Here is a 19,598-nt window from a genome sequence, read left to right on the forward strand (position 1 = left end):
ATTCTTTCCTTTTTTTTTCTTTTTCATTGATTTGAGAGAGAAACATTGACCTGCTGCTCCACCTATCCATACATTCACGGCTTGATTCTCACATGTGCCCAAACTGGGAACTGAACCCACAACCCCGGTGCATCAGGACGACACTGCAACCAATGAGCCACACAGCCAGGGCAAGAGCCATGTTTTTTTATTTCTCACCCGAGGATATTTTTCCCATTGCTTTTCAGAGAGTGGAAGGAGAGAGAGAGAGAGAGAAACATCAATGTGAGAGAGACACATCAACTGGTTGCCTCTCACATGAGCCTCCAACTGAGGTACTTCAGGCCCTTGGCCTGAATCGAACCTGAGACTCTTCCGTCTGTGGGCCGACTCTGTAACCACGGAGCCAAACTTGCTAGGAAAAAATATGGTATATTCTTACAATGGAATATTATTCAGCCATAAAAAGGAATCCAGTGCTGACACATGCTGCAACATGAATGAGTCTTGAAGACATTATGCCCAGTGAAGGAAGCCAGGTGCAAAAGGCTACATACAGGGTGTCCCCCCCAAAAATGTATACAGTCCTAGCCAGTTTGGCTTAGTGGTTAGAGCATCGGCCTACGGACTGAAGGATATCCAGTTTGATTCTGGACAAGAGTACGTACCTTGGTGGCAGGCTCAATCCCTGGCACTGTTGGGAAACGTGCGGGAAGCAACCAATCACTGTGTCTCTCTCACACCGATGTTTCTCTCCCTTCCACTCCAAAAGTAATGGAAAAAATATCCTCAAGTGAGGATTAAAAAAAAAAAAAAAAAGAATTAAAGACCATGGAGAATACATGGCAACTTTCCTTTTGAAAAAAAAAAAGGATACACACTTTGAATAATTATTCATTCCAATGGGTTAAATCTGAAATGTCAGCTGAGCTATCTTAAGTGTGTATACATTTTTTGGGGCACCCTGTATATAAAATGTGCACAATTGGCAAATCCAGAGACAGACACAGATTACTGTTTGCTGGGGGATGGAGGGTTTGAGAGAAAATGGGAAGTGATGACAAATGAGTGAGCGTTTCTTTTGAGCATTAAATATGTTCTAAAATGAGACAGTAATGACAGCTGCACAATTCTATGAAAATATTAGAAACATCAAACTATAATTTCAAACAGGTACATTGGATGGCATGTGAACTATGTCGCAGTAAAGGAATCTCTCTCTCACTCACACACACACACACACGGCTTTGGTTTCAGTTCAGTTGGATTTACTAGTTTTTTGAGAAGTTAAAAATAACCCAGACTCAGGACTGATTAAGGTTTTTCGTGTGTTTTTTTAAATTCTGTTATGGGATTCATCTAATTTTTGTTATTTGGTGTGTTACTCTGGTTTACCTGCCATAGCTCAGTTCAGGTTCCAGGCTCAGTGAAAGCTGCTAGGTAACAATTCTTTGTGCCCCTCCCACACTCTGGCTTAATGAAAAAGATGGTGGATGGCCATTTTCCAAATTTCTGAATCTATGATGACACGACAAAAATTCCTACACATACAGGCCTCGATTTGGTAATTTTATGAGATCAACAATATTTTAATAAACAAATATAAAAGCCCAACAATGAGCTCTTGAAGTTTATCATAAGCAAATAAAACTAGCTCAAGTCAGGTAGGTGACAAGCCTAAAGAGAACTACAGTGATTTCAACATCTGGATCAATGCTGCCCCTGCAACTTGATTTTCCCCCTATAGATGCAAATGCAAAGATGCATATGTTGACATATTTGTACCCAGATATGGTTATTTGCAACAACATAACTATAAGCATTCTGAACAATCGCATCAGAAACGAATGCCATACACTCTCAATATGAAGGGATAAACTAGGTCCTTCAGTGTTGACCTATCAAAGGAGCCAGGTCTCTATTAAACTGATTCAATCAAAGCTTGATAGAAATTTTCAAAGTCGGTATCTACCTAAAAGAATGAATGAATAAATAAGTAAATAAATAAAAAGTGAGTGAATAAACCAACTGGGGTATATTTTCCAAGGTTCCTTCCTAAATATGAGGCAACAGGGACATCTCATGGCTGCAGAATAATTGTGGCAAAATTATTACTATTGGATATTTTAACCATTTAGCGACAATAGCTCGAATAACGTAAGTAATGTGTCACAGCCTTCCTCTAAACACGGATTTCTAAATAAGGTGAATTACCTCAGGACAGAGCTGTCACATGATCACTGACCTGAGATGAGGCAGCTTTGAAGAAAGTGAGTATTAACTTCCAGGTGAGGAGGTAGCCCAGAACACAGCAGAAGTCTTCGCTCAGTGGCTTGATGGTCACTATCTGTCCGACAGGAACGCAGCCCAGGATGCCTTCGAGCAGGTCCTCTTGAGTATGAAGCAAAGACATCAGAGCGGCTGGCGGGGACCTAGAATGATGAAATACCCCAACTTCCTTCATGACTCATCCCCAAACAAACTGACAGCATGTATGAACTGCAAACATTTTAGAAAAACCTTTCTCTATTTTCCAAAAAATATTTTAAAAGTCTCCTTCTATATCGCCCGGCCAGGCGTGGCTCAGCGGCTGAGCATCGACCTAGGATCCAGGCAGTCAGGGTTTGATTCCCAGTCAGGGCACATGCCTGGGTTGCGGGCTGCAGCCAATCAATGACTGTCATTATTAATGTTTCTATCTCTCTCTCTCTATCTCCTTTCCTCTCTCTGAAATCAGTAAAGATATATTAAAAAAAAACAACAAAAAACTCTCCTTCTATAGATTTAACTTTAACTCTTAATTTCCCATAATGGCAATTATGTAAAATGAAAGACATAATTCATATTATATAAATATGTCTTATACCTGAAAATATATTATACATTACATATTTCATGTTTATAAATATATAAATACATTACATATAAAATATCAAATATCTTTAAGTATATAAATTCCATAATTATGTATTTTTAAAATGTTAAGTGCTATAAAAATACAAACTATAGAAGTTACCACTTATAAAAAAAGACCCTTTTAGAAAACATCTGGTTCAACCTTCTGTTTTGTAGATGAAAAAGTCACACACATAGAAAAGCTAAAATGACTATGGTCGCTCAGCTAATGGGGGAACACAAGGGCTGCCAAATCCTACCAGGTCTTGTATCACCTATGAGACAACAGACTATCTTCTCAGGAAATTTAGCATTCGCATCAACTCACGACAACGAAGTGAAACGAGTTCTAACTACTGCTTTCAGACACTTCCAGGTGACACCAAGAGATTTGCTACAAATAACATCCTGGTGGGAACCCTGCAGAGCCCTGTTCTCTCCTCACCTGTGCTCTCCTTCCCTGGGGCTCCCTTCTCCCACCACACATGGGTCTCCCACTTCTGCATTGTTTCTTCCAACACCACACCTCACACACAGCCTCTCTCCATTCCATGCAGTGGTTACTAGAGCTCACAGGTACCAGCTCAGCTCTCTCCCCACTGCATAGTCTCCCCTCTGCATACCCCTCCCCGCTGCACACCCTCCACTCTGCACACCCCTCCACTCTGCACCCCCTCCACTTGACACACCCTCCACTTTGCACTCCTTCCCCTCTGCACACCCCTCCACTTTGCACTCCTTCCCCTCTGCACACCCTCCACTCTGCACATCACCTCCACGCATGTTATGATGTTTGGACTGGTCTCAACTTCTGCTTGCTTCTGTGTACAACTAAGGATTCATACTATTGTCCAAATCAGCTGGTGATAACCCATTTTCTACCAAATAATGCCCAAATCCTAAAAAATTGTCATTGGTAAGTTCCCTTCTAGCTATGTCTTCCAGTACATCCTCCCCTCCCCCCAACTTCTATACTCATTTATTTATTCTTTCCTTCAAAAATGAGCAGCACTCATGAGTCTGCTTTGGGCCAGGAACATTCTGGATGCTATGAATATAACTGAGAACAAGAGACAAAACTCCCTGCCTCCCCAGAGCGTATGTTCCCGTGGGAGAAGGTGCAGACAAAAGAACACGTGTCAGGTGGTGGCCACTCACCACTCCCAAGCACAGCCCGGCCACTTCTGCCTCCTGCCTTTGCACACAGGGCTCCCCTAACCTGCTTGGTCTTCCTGCCCTGCCAGCACACTGCCCAACCTGAAGGGCCCAGCACAAATGTCTCTTCCACAGCAGGAAGTCTTTCCTTCCTGGCGCACAACAGGGGTGCATAACAAGCTACCCATCCTTCTTAGCGCCTGTCGAACCCTGGCTTCTATCATAGATAGCGCTGTCCATGTGACACTGCAAGCTCCTTAACACAAAGAACGTTTACTAAGCACTGTATTCTCTCCCTCAGCATCAAATCAACATTTTACACAAAATGGGCGCTCCACTGGTATCTGGCCACAAAAGCTACCATGTGGCCAAAAGAAATTTTACTAAATAGTAACAAACTAAAAATATGGTGAAGGAGCAATTAAGATGAGAGAGGAAGAGTCTTTCTGGCTGAACTCTAGGGTCTATTCACACCTTACAGGTGACTTTAAGAGACCTGGGAATGAACATACATCTGTGTTTAGAGCTTCTGTGTCACCTCAGTCTTCTAAAGTCATTACAAGTGAGACAGGTTATGAGTATATAAAACAAATTATTAAAAAAGCTCACAGGGCTGGTTCTTCCTCTTCATCTCCATCTGCCTTGAGATTATCCTGATCATACTGTGGTAATTCCGGCATCAACCTGGAAATCAGAACATTACTTTAAGTTATTTTATTTTAAATTGTCTGGTGTTAAAAATCATGCTTAAGAGCAGAAAGACCAATACTTATTTTGGAATGAATATATTTTTTAATGTTTCTGAATAACTACCTATGGCCAGGATTATCTAAATGCAAACTATATGGAGAACACAATGAAAAAAGATTAAGAAACTTGGTGTTCTCGTCATTAAAAAAATGCACGGCGAAGTTCACCTCGCTTTTGTTTGTTTCTAACTTTGATATTTTTAATGACTAGGAGTTAACACTAAATATATATTCCTTTTTTTTTTTTTTTTTTACAGCCCCCTAACGTGTATTCAGAGTCTTACTTGTACAGCATATGATAAACAGCAATTTGCACAGGCCGAGCTCTGAAGAGGAGTAGTGGGGCGAGTGTGTTGAGCAAAGTTTGGAGATGTCCCGGCAAATTTGATTTCTGGCCAGCAAACAATCTTGCAGGGAGTTTGTGACTCAACAGCTGATCCTTTGGGACATATGTTAATGTTTCACACATGGGCTTCAACACTGCATTTGGAAAGGATGTTTCCGACGTATCTTTGCTTTCTCCTGGTAACAAAATGGGAAAAAATGTCCATATCCCAAAACAAAATGAGAAATACAGCTTGATTGGTTCACAGATAATCAAATGTTATTAAAGAAAATGAGCACTGGCTGGTGTGGCTCACTTGGTTGAACATGATCCCATGCACAGAGAGGTCCCCAGTTCAATTCCCGGTCAGGGCACACAACCAGACTGAGGGCTCAATCCCCAGTAGGGAGTATGCAGGAGGCAGCCGATCAATGTTGATGCCTCTCAGCAATGTTTCTATTTTTCTCTCCCTCTCCCTTCCTCTCTCACTAAAATCAATAAAAACATATTTTAAAAAAATTTAAAAACTTGACAAACATTAGACCAACTATAACTAGAAACATGAACTGAATGTATATGACATTTATAACCTCAACTGTTCAGTGACTTCTATTATCTAATTTTTAAAAAAGAAAGAGGAGCCTGGCTGGTGTGGGTCAGCAGTTGAGCATCGACCTAGGATCCAGGAGACTGCGGTTCTCAGTTCAATCCCCGGTCAGGGCACATGCCTGGGTTGTGGGCTCGATCCCCATCAGGGGGAGTGCAGGAGGCAACCAATTAATGACTCTCTCATTATTGATGTTTCTATCTCTCTCTCCCTCTCCCTTCCCCTCTCTGAGTTCAATAAAGACACATTTAAAAAAGAAAATGTCTGAGCTATAACCATCTATCTTTGTTATCTGATTACTCCCACTGAAATTCACAATGGTCTTTGACGCCTTGCCATTTTTCATTCTCATCATGACTGCGCAGATGATGGTAACTGAGATATTTAGACGTCTCTCTGGCTAATCTTCTATTCCTCTTTACTGTCTGACTTAAACATCCAAAGATGCCGTTTTGAATTTTTTGACAAGTCGTTTTTAATGTCTCTCACATCTCACAATGACACCCTTTTTTACTTGCCTGTAACAGTCACCAAAAGAGGTAAAAGCAAACTGTGGATTCCTTGGGAAAAAAATTCTTTCCATTCGCTGACTAGATTTGCAGGGAGATTGCCAGCGGTATCTGGAGTTGTGGAATCGAAAAAAGCACTGAGCTCACAGGCCAAGTCACAGCTGACACAGGCAAACAGTTGCACCAGTGGGACAGAGCACAACGCATAATTTTCCCGCGTGGTCTGAGAGACAGAGAAAGAGGTGAGCAGACCTCAACCAGAATCAAGGCACTATAGAGATGCCCCTTTCATTTCTCTACATTTTAAAATAAAAAGCAGCTGTAATATATAATCTCAGGAAATGTTAATAGAGTTTACATCAAAATGATTTTTTTCCACATGAAATACTAGAAATTAGAATCAAACCAATTTTCATAAAATACTTTTTTTTATTTCTAAAATCACAAAAGAAAGTATCATCAATGACCATTTACCAAGATAAATACGTTAAAGACACATTTATGATCTCAGGAGCCTACTAATTGGGCATTATTAAATTATTTTAAAATAAGGAGGCTCAGCCTGGCCAGTGTAGCTCAGCGGTTGAGCATCAACCAGGATCCAGGAGATCACAGTTCGATTCCCGGTCAGGGTACATGCCCAGGTTGCGGGCTCCATCCCCGGCAGGGGGTGTGCAGGAGGCAGCCGATTAATGACGACTTTCTCATCATTGATGTTTCGATTCTCCCTCTCCCTCTCCCTTCCTCTCTCTGAAATCAATAAAGATATATTAAAAATTAAAAAAATAAAGAAATAAACATAATTGAGTTTAAAAAATAAAATAAAATAAAATCAATCAATCAATCAATCCATCAAGGAAGCTGAGGCTCCATGTTCAAGCCCCAGGCCATAAGGCACATGGCACACAGCACACAGAGGGCAAGGCAGAGACTCAGGGCAGTTCCACCCTGTCCGGCTGCAGTAACAACCAGACAGAGCAGGTTGCCCTGGGTCACAGGAAGAGCCCAGGTTCCCTGGGCCTGCTTTATCGTTAATGCGTTAGTTGTTCTGCCAGTACTGACACAGTGTGCTTGAAGAATACTTTACTTAGAACCAAAAAGTCCAAAAACCTTCTCGTGGAAAGATCAAACCAGGAAGGGCTGTGCAGCAGATGCTACATGACAATGAGCTAACAGAACGCACAGTTTAACAGCAGCTGGAGACCTGGTCACTGAATGACTCTGGCAGGTGTTAAACCTCCGTCATTCTACTGCCCTGTGAGATGGCAGCTGGCGAGTTCATCTAGAGGCGCTGATCGCCGTCATAATTACACTGCACAAACGGCCGGCAGTTCTGGCGCACAGACATGCACAAAGACCAGCAGAGGTCAGGAGCCCTGGTGAGCTTACCTCCAGCCAGGCCAGCATGGAGCACATGATAAAGTCCCATTCACTCTCAGCCAGAGGAGAGGAGCAGCACTTCAGAAACAGGGAGAGGAACCGCACAATCTCTATGTTGACTCCCAAGATCTCTGGGCTCACCTCTGACAGATCGCTGTGACAAAGAAAAAAACAAAGCAGAGCGGAAAAGCATTAAAGAATGACACAGACATTCTATCAGACAATACCCCACTTTAGCCCCTACTTATAAAAGAGCGATGTCAATGTCTACCACCCTATCACTCTACAGAGCTGAGACTATAAGATACACGTTCTGCATCCAGACTGTACATAGGGAGGAAAACACCGCATAGAGCATCACCTACCAACTGAAAAGAAAAATGTCTTCGTGGTCTTTCTTCCAGCACATCAGAATTCTTAGTATCCCATGTAATAGTTCTCCATCGTCAATGCTTCTCGTTCGCAGACAAGAATTTAAAATGGCAAGATGTCCAAAACCTCCTGAGGAAAATACAAAGTGAGAATTTAAAAATTGTAAGTTGTGTTACTGATACTATAAGAAAGTCTCCTTTGAGGTAGATGAAAACTTTGAGACATGCCATGGGTAGAGGGGGTGCAAGGGGCACTGACCCCTGTGCAGCAGAAAATCTGCATATGACGTTTGACTCCCCAAAACTTCCAACCCCCCCTCTATATCGCAGGGAAATGGTTCTAGGACCCCATTCCCCATGGACACCAAAATCTGTAGATTCTCAGGTCCTCTATATAACGTTGCCTGGAGCACATACCCTCGGTCTCTACATTGCAGGTTCCCAACCACAGATCGGAAATACCCACGGCAGGTAGGGGAATCTGTACATTTATTGAAAAATGTGTAAGAGTGGACCCTGCCGCTCTAAACCGTGCTATTTCAGGGCCAACTGTGTGATGCATTTACCCTTCCTTTAAAAACAGAAAAAGTTTTTTTTTTAATTTTCCTAGCAAAACAAGAGAGACTCAAGGTACAGGGTGAGCAAAAGTAGGTTTACCATTGTTCATATGGAAAACAATACAATAATTATTAAATAATACAATAACTGTTTCGCATACTCACAACTGTACACCTACTTTTGCCTAGCCCTGTATAACCAGAAATAACTGATTTTCCAGCAACTGAAAGTATTTGTTAGCTGATCTTGTCTCATCAGTTTGCCTAAAAGAACAAAGCTGGTTGTCAAATACTGGAAACATCTGCCCTCCGGTGTCCCTCCCGTCAGGCCTCCACAGGACCGTGCACCCTCAGGTCAGGGACAGCGCTGCCCTGTCCTCGGGTGCAGCCTGTGCTGCAGAAATCACCTGGTCCCACCGGGCACTCTTCTTCTCCACAGGGTCGGGTCAACAGCATCCCTTCCAGAACCACAAATCCCAACCCAATCCCACAGTGGACTCTAAGTGAGCACAGCAGGAAAGCTTGATGCCACAAAAACTTACGGTTGACACCAGCCACTCATGGGTGCCTTACGGCAATTCCTTTAGTGTTTGTTGATCGGCATGTCTTCTTCCATTACTTCAAATGCTCACTCCGTAAAATCTACAATGCAGTTTCTGCTCTATTAAATGACCGGCTTGGAGAGACCTGAGCCTGTCAGTAGGAACACAGGAGGTTCCCAACCCCAAAATAGGCACCTGCACTCACCCCACACCTGGCCTCACCTCGTCTCAGGAAAGCTACCACCTTCCACCTCTCGCCCTCCCTCGCCTGCTTACTGGGAACTCCACCAAGTACTCTGTCTCGGTTTCCTGTCCCTCCTCTCCCTATGTGTGTCCCTCTAAGCTTGAATAATCCCCAGCTCCCACCTTCTTTCTACCACCCTTTCTCCAAACACCTACAACAGACTGTCCACCCCACTTTCTCAGCACAGTCACTCCAATGACAATGCCAACAGACATGTCAATCCCTGATTTTATCTCACCTCTGTGGCGTGTACCACAGGTGTTGGATGTTACCCAAAAGCCCTCCTCTGCTCCTCTCCATCTCCAGTTCCTGTTCTTCAGCCTCCCTCTACCCACACACCCTTCAAGTTCTGCGCTCGTGGCTCCCCTGACCCTGTGCCTGAATAAGCTCACCCCATGACAGATTTCACCACCTCCACATGACTCTAGAGCAGTATCTACACCCAGTCAACAGCCTGCTGAGCACTGAAAACCTCCGTCTGAATACTCATTCCACAGGCACCTGCATCCCACTTGTTTAAAGCTTGGCATCAGCTCCCTGTAAGCTCCTCCCCACCCTCCTAACTCTGAGGTGTCCTATGGGGTTTTCTATAAGGGCTAAAGGTGCTTCCATCTCCCCTATATGGAATATAATCCCAGAGCCCTTCAATTCTATGTCCTAAACCTCTCCCATTTCCATACCCTCTCTCACCCATGCCTTGCTGTAAGCTCTCTCTCACTGAGACTGTTCTAGTATCTCCCTACCTAGTCTCCTTCCCCACCCTCATATCTCACACCCACCCTCACACAGCTGTGAGAACATACTCTCCATGGTAAATGTGCTACTACTCTCCCCCCATATGGGCCATCAGCTCCTGCAGCTTCAAGTGCAAACTCAGTCTGCACACTAAGGCCAGGGTCTGCTTCCTCCTGCTTGGGACCTGCCTTCCTTCTCCCTAAGGGCAGCTAAACCCCACCATGCACACTCTGTCAGTGTCTATGTACCTGGAAAGCCCTTCCTAAACTATGGCCTCACGGAAAACAATCCTTCAACACTCACTTGAAATATGTCTTTGTGAAATCGCCACTGACACTCAAAACAGAGCAGAAAACTCCTTTTCTGCAACTTCCACACATAGGCTACATCAGTTCTCACATGATACAAAAGGAACGGACATATAGCTAGTGTTCAGCAGTACTTATACAATTAACTAACAAACAGATAAACAGATGGCAGAGTGTCCACAAAGTTTAAATACAAAAAAAGGTATTCCCTCTTTTGCCTGTATGTGTTCAATCACTGGCTGACTAGGGAGAGATGAGACGCAGCTTAGAGAGCTAGAGATGAAAAATAAATGACTATAGGGTTTTGTGGTTGTAAATCTTCCCTGAAGACCATAGCGTCTCTGTCCTACACAGTGGTAACAGACACTCTGCAGACACTAATCCTGCTGTCAACTTGTTATGCAGCAAAAGTATAAACTAGGGACAAATCAGCTATAATTTATCTCTCCTGGATTTGGGTTCAGATACTGAGAGGCACTAATTTCATCTCAAGCAATAATTAAATTAATAGAATATTTATTATCAAGAAACTAACCATTTGTACTGCAAAGATCTTCCTTGGTCCAGGTCAAAAGGGGAGGTATACACTGGGCAATGAATTCTTTTCTGTCTTCCTCGGACAGAAACGGACAGAGACTTTGAATGGTGTGCATATTACCTTCTGTTAGTGGGAAAAACCTGTTTAAAGAAAAGAAAAAGTGTGAATTATATTTATCCTAAATATGCAGGTATTTCAGAGAACTCCATACTCAGACTATTCAAAAGCACCAGTAATTCCACTACCTAAAATAATTGTATAAAAATAAAGGAAACTCTGAGGAGAGATTGGCAATTTCTGATTCTGGATGATGAAACTCTAAGTAATTACATTTTGCTGCTTCTCTCTCTTTAACACACCTCTAGTTTTTTAAACAAGCATATTCAACGTCCAGCCACATACAATTATTCTGAATTATTCACACATAGTTAAGCTCTCTGTAAGAGTCCAGTCCACTTACACAGTACTGCTTGGGTGCCCTTTCTATGAACTGATATTCATGTATGTGTGTGTATAGCTGGGTTCATTTACATAATGAGGTCACCCTGAACACAGTTTTCTTACTTGCCACTTTTATACTTGAATACAAAGTATGTAAGTTGTTATGTCACTTATATACTTTGTAGATTTTCTATGTCAGAACACAAAGGTACAAATTATTCTATTTTAAAGCTACATAACTAAGTTAAAAATAAAAACATTTCATACTATAGATATATCATAATCTAACTATTTCTCCGTTAGTGGACATTTAGGTTTTACTCCCCAAATTTTTCTTATAAATAATGCTGCAATAAATGTCCTGAGCACATGTGCAAACACCTCTCAGGCTAGATTCCTGGAAATGGAACTGGAACATCAAAGGATCTGAATGTATTGCATTCTGGTAATTTCAAATTGCTTTCCAAAAACAACATAATCTATTTACACTTTCACCAGAAATGTACATGTGACTGTTTTACTGTACAGTTAATGAATCTTTTAAATTCCTGGCACTATGGTAGATAAAATATGTTTCTTTTAATATGCACTGCCATCATTATAATAAGGCAAATTCTTTCACCTGGGAATTACCTTGGACTATTTCATCTGGGAATTACCTGTCCTTGACACATTTTTCAATGTGGATTGTTTTACTGATTCATAGAAGCTAGTTATATATTATGGACATTAATTCTTTGTTAATTTGCAAATGTTGTCTCTCATTTTGTCACCTGGCCTTTAACTTTTGTTTACTGTATTTCTGTCATACAGAAGTTTTTCTTTTTAAAAAAATCTATTTTAATTGATTTCAGAGAAGAAGAGAGAGGGTGAGAAAGAAACATCAATCATGAGAGTCATTGATAGGCTGCCTCCTGCACATCCCCAACTGGGGATCAAGCCTGCAACCTGGGTATGTGCCCGGACTGGGAGTTGAACAGCAATCTCCTGGACCATAGGTCAATGCTCAAACACTGAGCCACACTGGCCGGGCAAGTTTCCTTTTTCTCAAAATATTTATGCTAAAATATACACAACAAAATTATCATATTAACTATTCTTAAATATACAGTTTGATAGCATTACATATATTCACACTGTTGTGCAACCACACTCCAGAATTCATTTCACGTAACTGAAACTCTACTCATTCAACAAGAGCTGCCCCCCACTCCCCCAGGCCCTGACTACCATCCTTCCACTTTCTGTATCTGTGAATTTGATTGAGCTAGGTCCCTCAAGTAAGTGGAATCATACATATAGTATTTGTCTCTTTGGGGTTTATTTCACTCAGCATAATGTCCTCAAGGTTCACCTATGTTGTAGCATGTGTCAGAATTCCCTTCATTTTAAGGCCAAGTAATATTCCATGGTATGTTTGCACAGTATTTTTGTCTGTCATGCTGATGCACACTTAGGTTGCTAGAGTTTTCATTTGCACAAAATCAAATATTTATCATTTCTTTAATGGACTCTGGGTTTTGTGCTTTGCTAAAGAAGCTCTTGCCCGTGCACAACAACTCAGTCTTACTTCCTCTGATGCCTCACAGATCTGTTCCTTACATTTAGCTTTCACCTGGACTTCACTTTTATGTATAATATAAGGAAGAGGCCTTGCTATCTTTTTAAAACACATACCCTATTTTCCTAACATCATTTTTTATTGATTCTCCTCATTGATCTGAAAGACCACTGGAATCAAAAACTAAATTCTCATATATGTGTGGATGGGTTTCTGGACTCTATTTTGACCCACTGATTTATCTATTGACCAATTTCAAATAACTTAATGACTGTACTCAGCTGAGCAAGTTCTTTTCACTTTTCTCTTCCAGAGATTTCCTAGCTATTCTTAAGCATCTTTCCTTCAAATGCATACCATGTTTAGAACAGTTTGTCATCTTTTTAAAAAAAAGTTGAAATTTCGATTGTGATTGCACTGAAATTATAGGCTATTATGACCATTTTTACAATTTAATCTTCCTACCTCCTTTGTAATCTTTACTAAAGTTTTACAATTACAATTTTTGTTAGATTTATTTGTAGGTATTTACAGTCTTGTCATTCGAAATGAAATATTTTTTCCTGTGACATTTTTTTTAATTGAATTTATTGGTGTGACACTGGTTACTAAAATTATATAGGTTTCAAGTGTATAATTCTGTAATACAACATCTGTATGTTGTATTGTGTGTTCACGGCCCTAAGTCAAGTCTCCTTCAGTCCTGTGACATTTTTAAAGTGATTATTACTGATGAGTAAGAAGGTTACTGATTTTTGCGTGTTAGGTACCTATTCATCCCAGGGTCGTTAGTTCTAATAGTTCTTTAGTTAATTCCCTACTACCTTTTATAATCAGAACATTTAAATTAGGCTGAATAAAATGGCCAATATCAAAAGACCATATACTGCATAACTTCACTCAAATCACAGTCCTAAGTGATGTAATTAGAGCGGGAGGGCAGATGACTGGTTACCACAGGTGAGGAGATGGTATATAGGGAGGTGGCTGTGGCCATAAAAGGTAACAGAGGGGTCCTTATGACGTTGGTGGTCACACGTGATTTACACAGAACACACACAAACAACTCCACGTAAACCTGATTGGCAGATGGTATCGAGACCATTTTCTTGGTTGTGAAACTGTACTAAACTTATGCAATATGGTGCTAATGGGGGAAACTGAAGGTAGGGCACATGGAACCTCTGTATAATTTACAAATGCATGTGAATCTTTAATTATCTCAAAATAATAAATCTATAATTACCTCAAAATACTAAGTTTTTAAAATTTTTAAGTAAGGTTTAAAGCACTGAAACTCAGTTTACTACTCCACCGTGCCAGAACATACGTGTACCCTTCTTGAGTACCTACCTCTTGGTAAATCCATAAATTCAGCTACGTGTTTACCTGGAATGCTCAGCCTCTCCAGCACGATCCATCTAGTGGATCTCTTGTACCTCCGACCACAGTTTATTTCTTTGTCTTAGGAGCACATTCACTGCATTTCTAGAGTATGCTTCAACAGGATGAGCTCTATCAAGGGAGAGTAAGGGACTTTCCACATAGCAAGTAATGCTGTGGAAAGGCGAGACGGAGAAAGAAACACACGCCTGCCAGAGGTTGGGGGAGAAGACCAAGTGTATGAAATGCTGCTTGTTTAAATTAAAACAGGTATGAAATTCCACAGCAAAATGTTACAAAATTAAAAATGCTTATTACAAAAAGGTATGTTCCAAACCTAAAACGACTGAAACTGTCTTTAATCTCACTTCCTTTAACCTAATTTCTTCATCTCTGAGACCTTGTTCTCTGGATTCCTTAGAGACTATCAGTTAGTTGGAGGTCGCCAAGGTGACCCAATACAACAAATTACCAAGTAAAAATGCAAAGGCCCATACCCCTCTTTTCTTCTACAATGCTGTTTCACTTCATCAGACGAAACGCGTCGGGAAAGGACCAACTTAGCAATCACGAGAGACCACAGAGTGCCGTGCTCCTTGGATCTGAAAGAGGAGGAAACATCCATTTTGAAGGTGTGCTTAAGATTTTTAAACACTATTCACCTGGATGCCTGTTACAGAATTAAATAAATCACCTGGTGAGGGCATCAACTCACACAGGACTTATATACCCAAACAGCTGCCACAGCTTCAAGGACTGAGAGCTTAAGCTTTGCACCAAGCTTCACAGCACAAGGCCATCCACAGCCCCTTGTGTCCCGGTGGGAGAGGCGACCTTCAACATCAGGCCTGAGTTTACAAGGCTGCACTGAGACAAGGACATGTCCCAGGGCACACCCGGGCTGGAGGAAGCTGAGGGACCCCAGCAGTAGAATCCGCGGAGGCGAGCTCTGAGTGGCTAGTGCATGCAGTGGGACTGCAGAGGAAGACCTGCCAGCTGGGGCCCAGACACAACAGGCAAGCAAGAAACTCTCAAAGAGAAAACAGTTCAGCACAGTGATGTCAACCACTACACATCTGACTGCCATAGCCTCTGTGACGACTTGTTTTCACACCTGCTCCTCTATGGGAGAGGATCTGTGGTTCTCACATCAAGATAAACCTGCAACAGCAGGCAGGACACAGGCTGAATTTCACAGCAGCAGGACAGCGGGTCACAGAGGGCAGACAGGCTGAAACCACACCCACAGGTTCTGTTCCTTCCTCACCTGGCCCTTGAACATATTTATAGATTTAATAACACAGGCTAAGTCCAAATATCTCCCCAGAAAAATAAATCAAGTACTTAGTATCCACAAGTACTTGTCATTAAGAATTCAGATTAACTTACATCAACCTCTGATTGAAAAATTAGCATGAAGAAGGCTTCCATTTTACAGAGACAAAGCCATAAAGTAGTAAAATGGTCATTTAAAACATGGAAATTGAGAGCAACATTTACCTGTTAAATAGCAGGTGCAAAAGGCCGGAAGTATTACCAAGTCCACACAAGTTATCATACGTAATATTCATTTTTTCAAGCATTTCACAGAATCCGGTTAGGAAGGCAGGGGGGTTATCCAGCTCCTCACACCACTGCAGTGAATACAGCAGCTCTGAGGCTGGGAGAATGGACAGCAGGTCAACACGGGTGCTGTGATCCGACCCTCCAATCTTTTACTTCCTGGCCTGCTTCCTAACACTGCTACATCCACTGGTCTCTGAAGATCTGGAAACTGACCTCAAATCTGCTTTGAGATTTTCAAGATAATGAACCTGGAGAACCTGTGTTTGATACAAAGCCCCACCCCTCTTTCAAATCTCACTTGGTCCCTTTTCTGATGAGTTAGAAGTGTGACAGGGACCTTAATTACCAGAGACACAGGACACACACGATGCACAACTAAGGGATGGCCTGAAATGAGAAGTTCCAGCCAGTGTGATAAGAATGGGAGACAGCAGGACACAGTGCACAGGGCATGAGCCTCAGTGACAGACATCTGTCCTCAAATGAACTGTCCACAAAGTTATCAACTAGGACACCTCAATCTGCCTCACAAGACTGCTATGAGAATTAAACAACCAAGTATCTTTCACAAAACCTGGCATGTCATAGACTTTTAATATACATTTATTCACAACTTTCAAGTGTCTGGTTTAGATTTTGAAGTTAGAAGATGAGATGGAGTTTAAAATCTAATTGTGCCCAGCCGGGCATGGCTCAGGAGTTGAGCACCAACCTAGGATCCAGGAGATCGAGGTTCGATTCCCGGTCAGGGCACATACTCAGGTTACGGGCTCCATCCCCAGTTGGGGGTGTGTAGGAGGTGGCCGATCAATGACGACTCTCCCATCATTGATGTTTTTCTCTCTCTCTCCCCTCCTCTCTCTGAAATCAATAAAGATATATATTAAAAAAAAATAATAATAACCTAATAGTCTCCTTGACAAGCTAAGTAATTCTAAGCAAGTCAAGACAAGAAAAACAGTATCTAACTGATGGAATTGATGAGAACATTAAATACCTAATGCTTTCAGTTTGGAATTAGTAATATACAATTAGCAAACATAAAGGATCACAAAAATGAAACTAATTTCCAGTTTTGCTTTTGGACAGATTCACTCTGTGCGCAGTGTACCTGTGAGCTGATCTCCCCGCCCTTAACAGCCTGTGGAGCTGACCAATCAACAGGGCTCCACTAGATCCACAGGAAGGCTGATCTGAACAGTCTCTGGGTCCCCTGGCAACTGTCACAGTGGAGGGCTCGCCAGGGAGACTGACACAGGAACTGTGCAAACCCTCTTTCAACACCAACCTGCACAGGTCACGCAGCCCCACCATCTGAACCTCCACTTGCCAGGAAAAAACTAGAGCCCAATGAAGGCTGAGGAGCCCTAGTAGTCCAAACACAAAGTAAAAATTCACACTCCTGGACGAAACCCCAGACTCTCTTAGCTGTGTTCTCAGGGTCCTGTGATGCCGGATCCGCTTATACTGATGCCCTGTGGCTGAGTAAGTGATCCTACACCCAATTCTGCTCCATGCCTAATAAGATTATGGCCCAGGTTTCAGCATGTTTCCATCGGACATGCAATTTAACATCTACCACTTAACTAACCTCAAATACCACTTAACTAACCTCATCACTAAAATACTTAATAGGAGCTGAAGATTCTCGATTCTTTAAGGATTTAAATTGCAGTATAATCAGAAGTAGTTCAAAATTCATATTTATATTACATCTGAATGCTCACACAAACTTACTTATTTTATCAAGCTCATTATTTTCGAGGACTATTTCCTTTTTCAGTGCAATTAGCAGCATTTTGCTCAGCAGTGCTGAAGTACACAAATGGCTGGGAAGTCTCTCTGTGTCTTGTTCTTTATAATCTGCTCTGAAACGCTCACAATTCAAACTCAGTCTTCCTTCCAAAAGCGGCCTATGCCACCACTGCAAAAAGACAAGTCACATGCAAAGTCGTCAAATACTCCACTTACCACCAACTGAGCAACTAAGACGGGGAACAAAAATACAGTTACTACAACACCTCCAATTTGCTATTAAAATAACTTCAAAAACAAAGTTACTTGGTTTATTAGCACAACCACAGAAACCTGAAGTCTGGTTCCTGCTACAGGAAGTTCTCATATGCGTGTTTCTTGCAGACTCCTAAGGGCATCACTGGGTCCTGCTCACCTCACACCACGGCTACTGCCAGGGCGTCAACGAGGGTCTTGCCCACAGCCAGCATACGACAGAAAAGCATTCAGAGGCACAGAGCAAAGTAAGATACTCACTCCACTTCCTTATTTTTCTTCACCAGAAAGAAATAAAAACATTTAAGCCTGAATGAAATCCAAATTCCAGAATAAGATGCGCTCTAACTTCAGACATACCTGCACAGGAAGAGACTGCCTCATCTTCTCCCACTCAATGCTGTTTGGCATCACGCGTCCAATATAAACTCCCAGGAGGGAGGTATCTTCACTCTCTAAAAGCTTATTCAGCAAATCGTCAACAGCAGACAAGAGTCCTCGGAGACTGAAAATAATGCAAACAACGTGAGTGCTGTAGTGATGCTGTGGCTGATTTGAATACGTGGCACCCATTAAATACCCCGTGGCAGAGAACAGCTACCTGAACAAAATGACAAGCTGCCTTATTCCACAAAAAGAGCAAGGTGACTGGGGACATATTTGACTGAACCCCAACAGTCTCTGGGTGCTTTGCTTAATTTTCACTTTTATATGTGAATTTAGGTAGATGTGAAATACATTGCAATTCAAACACCTTAAAACAGTGGCTGTCAGACCCCAAAAGGTAACCTGTACAGAGCAATCACAGTGAGCCGGCCAGGAGAGGTTATGGCCACACCCCGCACTGGGTGACACAAGACAACACCAGCGCCCATCACTGACATCAACCAGGAGCTTGGCGGCTCTGCTGGGACAGTCATTCTTGAATTCAGTGCCTTTAAACGAATGACCGTTAAACAGGAAAAGTCCTCCTAGGAGTCCTATCAATTTCTTACCCGACAAATCATTTTTCATAGGCACCCACACTAATTATGGAATTTGATTTAGGACAGTGATCAAGTATGAAGAGGTGCTGTGCAGCTGAGCACAAAAATGGTTACCTCTTGATGTCCAAAGATGGAGACTGAACCTGGTTCTTCAGCCACAGAGCGGACGAGCACAGGAAGGCACTCTGCTGACATGGACGGCCAGTGTGGTGGACCAGCAAATTCACACCAGACAGCCAGGTATTTTTCAGTTTACAGATAAGAAAGTCTAAAATCAAGATGTCCACAGTAATTTGTAATCCCATGGAAATAACTATAATCATTACAAAATGTCTAAAAGAACTCACTGCAGATCTGATTTCTAAGGTACCGTTTTAAAAAGAAAATAAAAATTGCTATTCAATGTCAAACAAAATGATTGTGTCATAAATATGCAATCATACAAGCTAGGCTCATGCCACATGAGGTAAACATGGTAAGAGGTTTACAGTCGGCTCTTTTCTGCCCTGAGCCTCTTTACAGGAAAGCTGTCCTTTGGGAAAAGCAGTGTAACCTCCAGAGAGAGCGGCCAGCAGGCGAAAGGGCTGGAGGAGGGCTCCCTACTGATACTGTCTTTTCATATTCCTTCCACAAGTAAGTCTAAACTAACACACGAGGCAGAATGTAATTCTTAAAAACGCAATCTCAATTTAATTTTCACATACACCAGGACTGAATGTTTCTATTAAGAGACCGTAGCTATGAAGAGAAGAAAAGA

General features: G+C 42.0%; 1 protein-coding gene across 2 annotated transcripts in view; it reads right to left on the bottom strand.

Moving 5' to 3' along the window:
* The window catches only part of LTN1 (listerin E3 ubiquitin protein ligase 1), a 46,066-nt gene that overhangs the window by 8,703 nt on the left and 17,765 nt on the right, over positions 1 to 19,598 (bottom strand). For both annotated transcript variants that reach the window (XR_013998099.1, XM_081163024.1), the window contains exons 14-25: positions 18,956 to 19,109; positions 18,216 to 18,360; positions 17,583 to 17,769; positions 15,780 to 15,939; positions 14,777 to 14,881; positions 10,892 to 11,034; positions 7,965 to 8,100; positions 7,609 to 7,753; positions 6,229 to 6,442; positions 5,063 to 5,300; positions 4,639 to 4,713; positions 2,225 to 2,411 (exon numbers count right to left, since the gene is read on the bottom strand). Coding sequence is in view for 1 of the 2 variants with exons in the window: in XM_081163024.1 (XP_081019150.1) it covers positions 2,225 to 2,411; positions 4,639 to 4,713; positions 5,063 to 5,300; positions 6,229 to 6,442; positions 7,609 to 7,753; positions 7,965 to 8,100; positions 10,892 to 11,034; positions 14,777 to 14,881; positions 15,780 to 15,939; positions 17,583 to 17,769; positions 18,216 to 18,360; positions 18,956 to 19,109 (1,889 nt within the window). In the remaining variant the exon portion in view is untranslated. The remainder of the gene's footprint in view (positions 1 to 2,224; positions 2,412 to 4,638; positions 4,714 to 5,062; positions 5,301 to 6,228; positions 6,443 to 7,608; positions 7,754 to 7,964; positions 8,101 to 10,891; positions 11,035 to 14,776; positions 14,882 to 15,779; positions 15,940 to 17,582; positions 17,770 to 18,215; positions 18,361 to 18,955; positions 19,110 to 19,598) is intronic.

This window comes from Miniopterus schreibersii, assembly GCF_964146895.1.
Source record: "Miniopterus schreibersii genome assembly, contig: HAP1_SCAFFOLD_145, whole genome shotgun sequence".
Classification (NCBI taxonomy): Eukaryota; Metazoa; Chordata; class Mammalia; order Chiroptera; family Miniopteridae; genus Miniopterus; species Miniopterus schreibersii.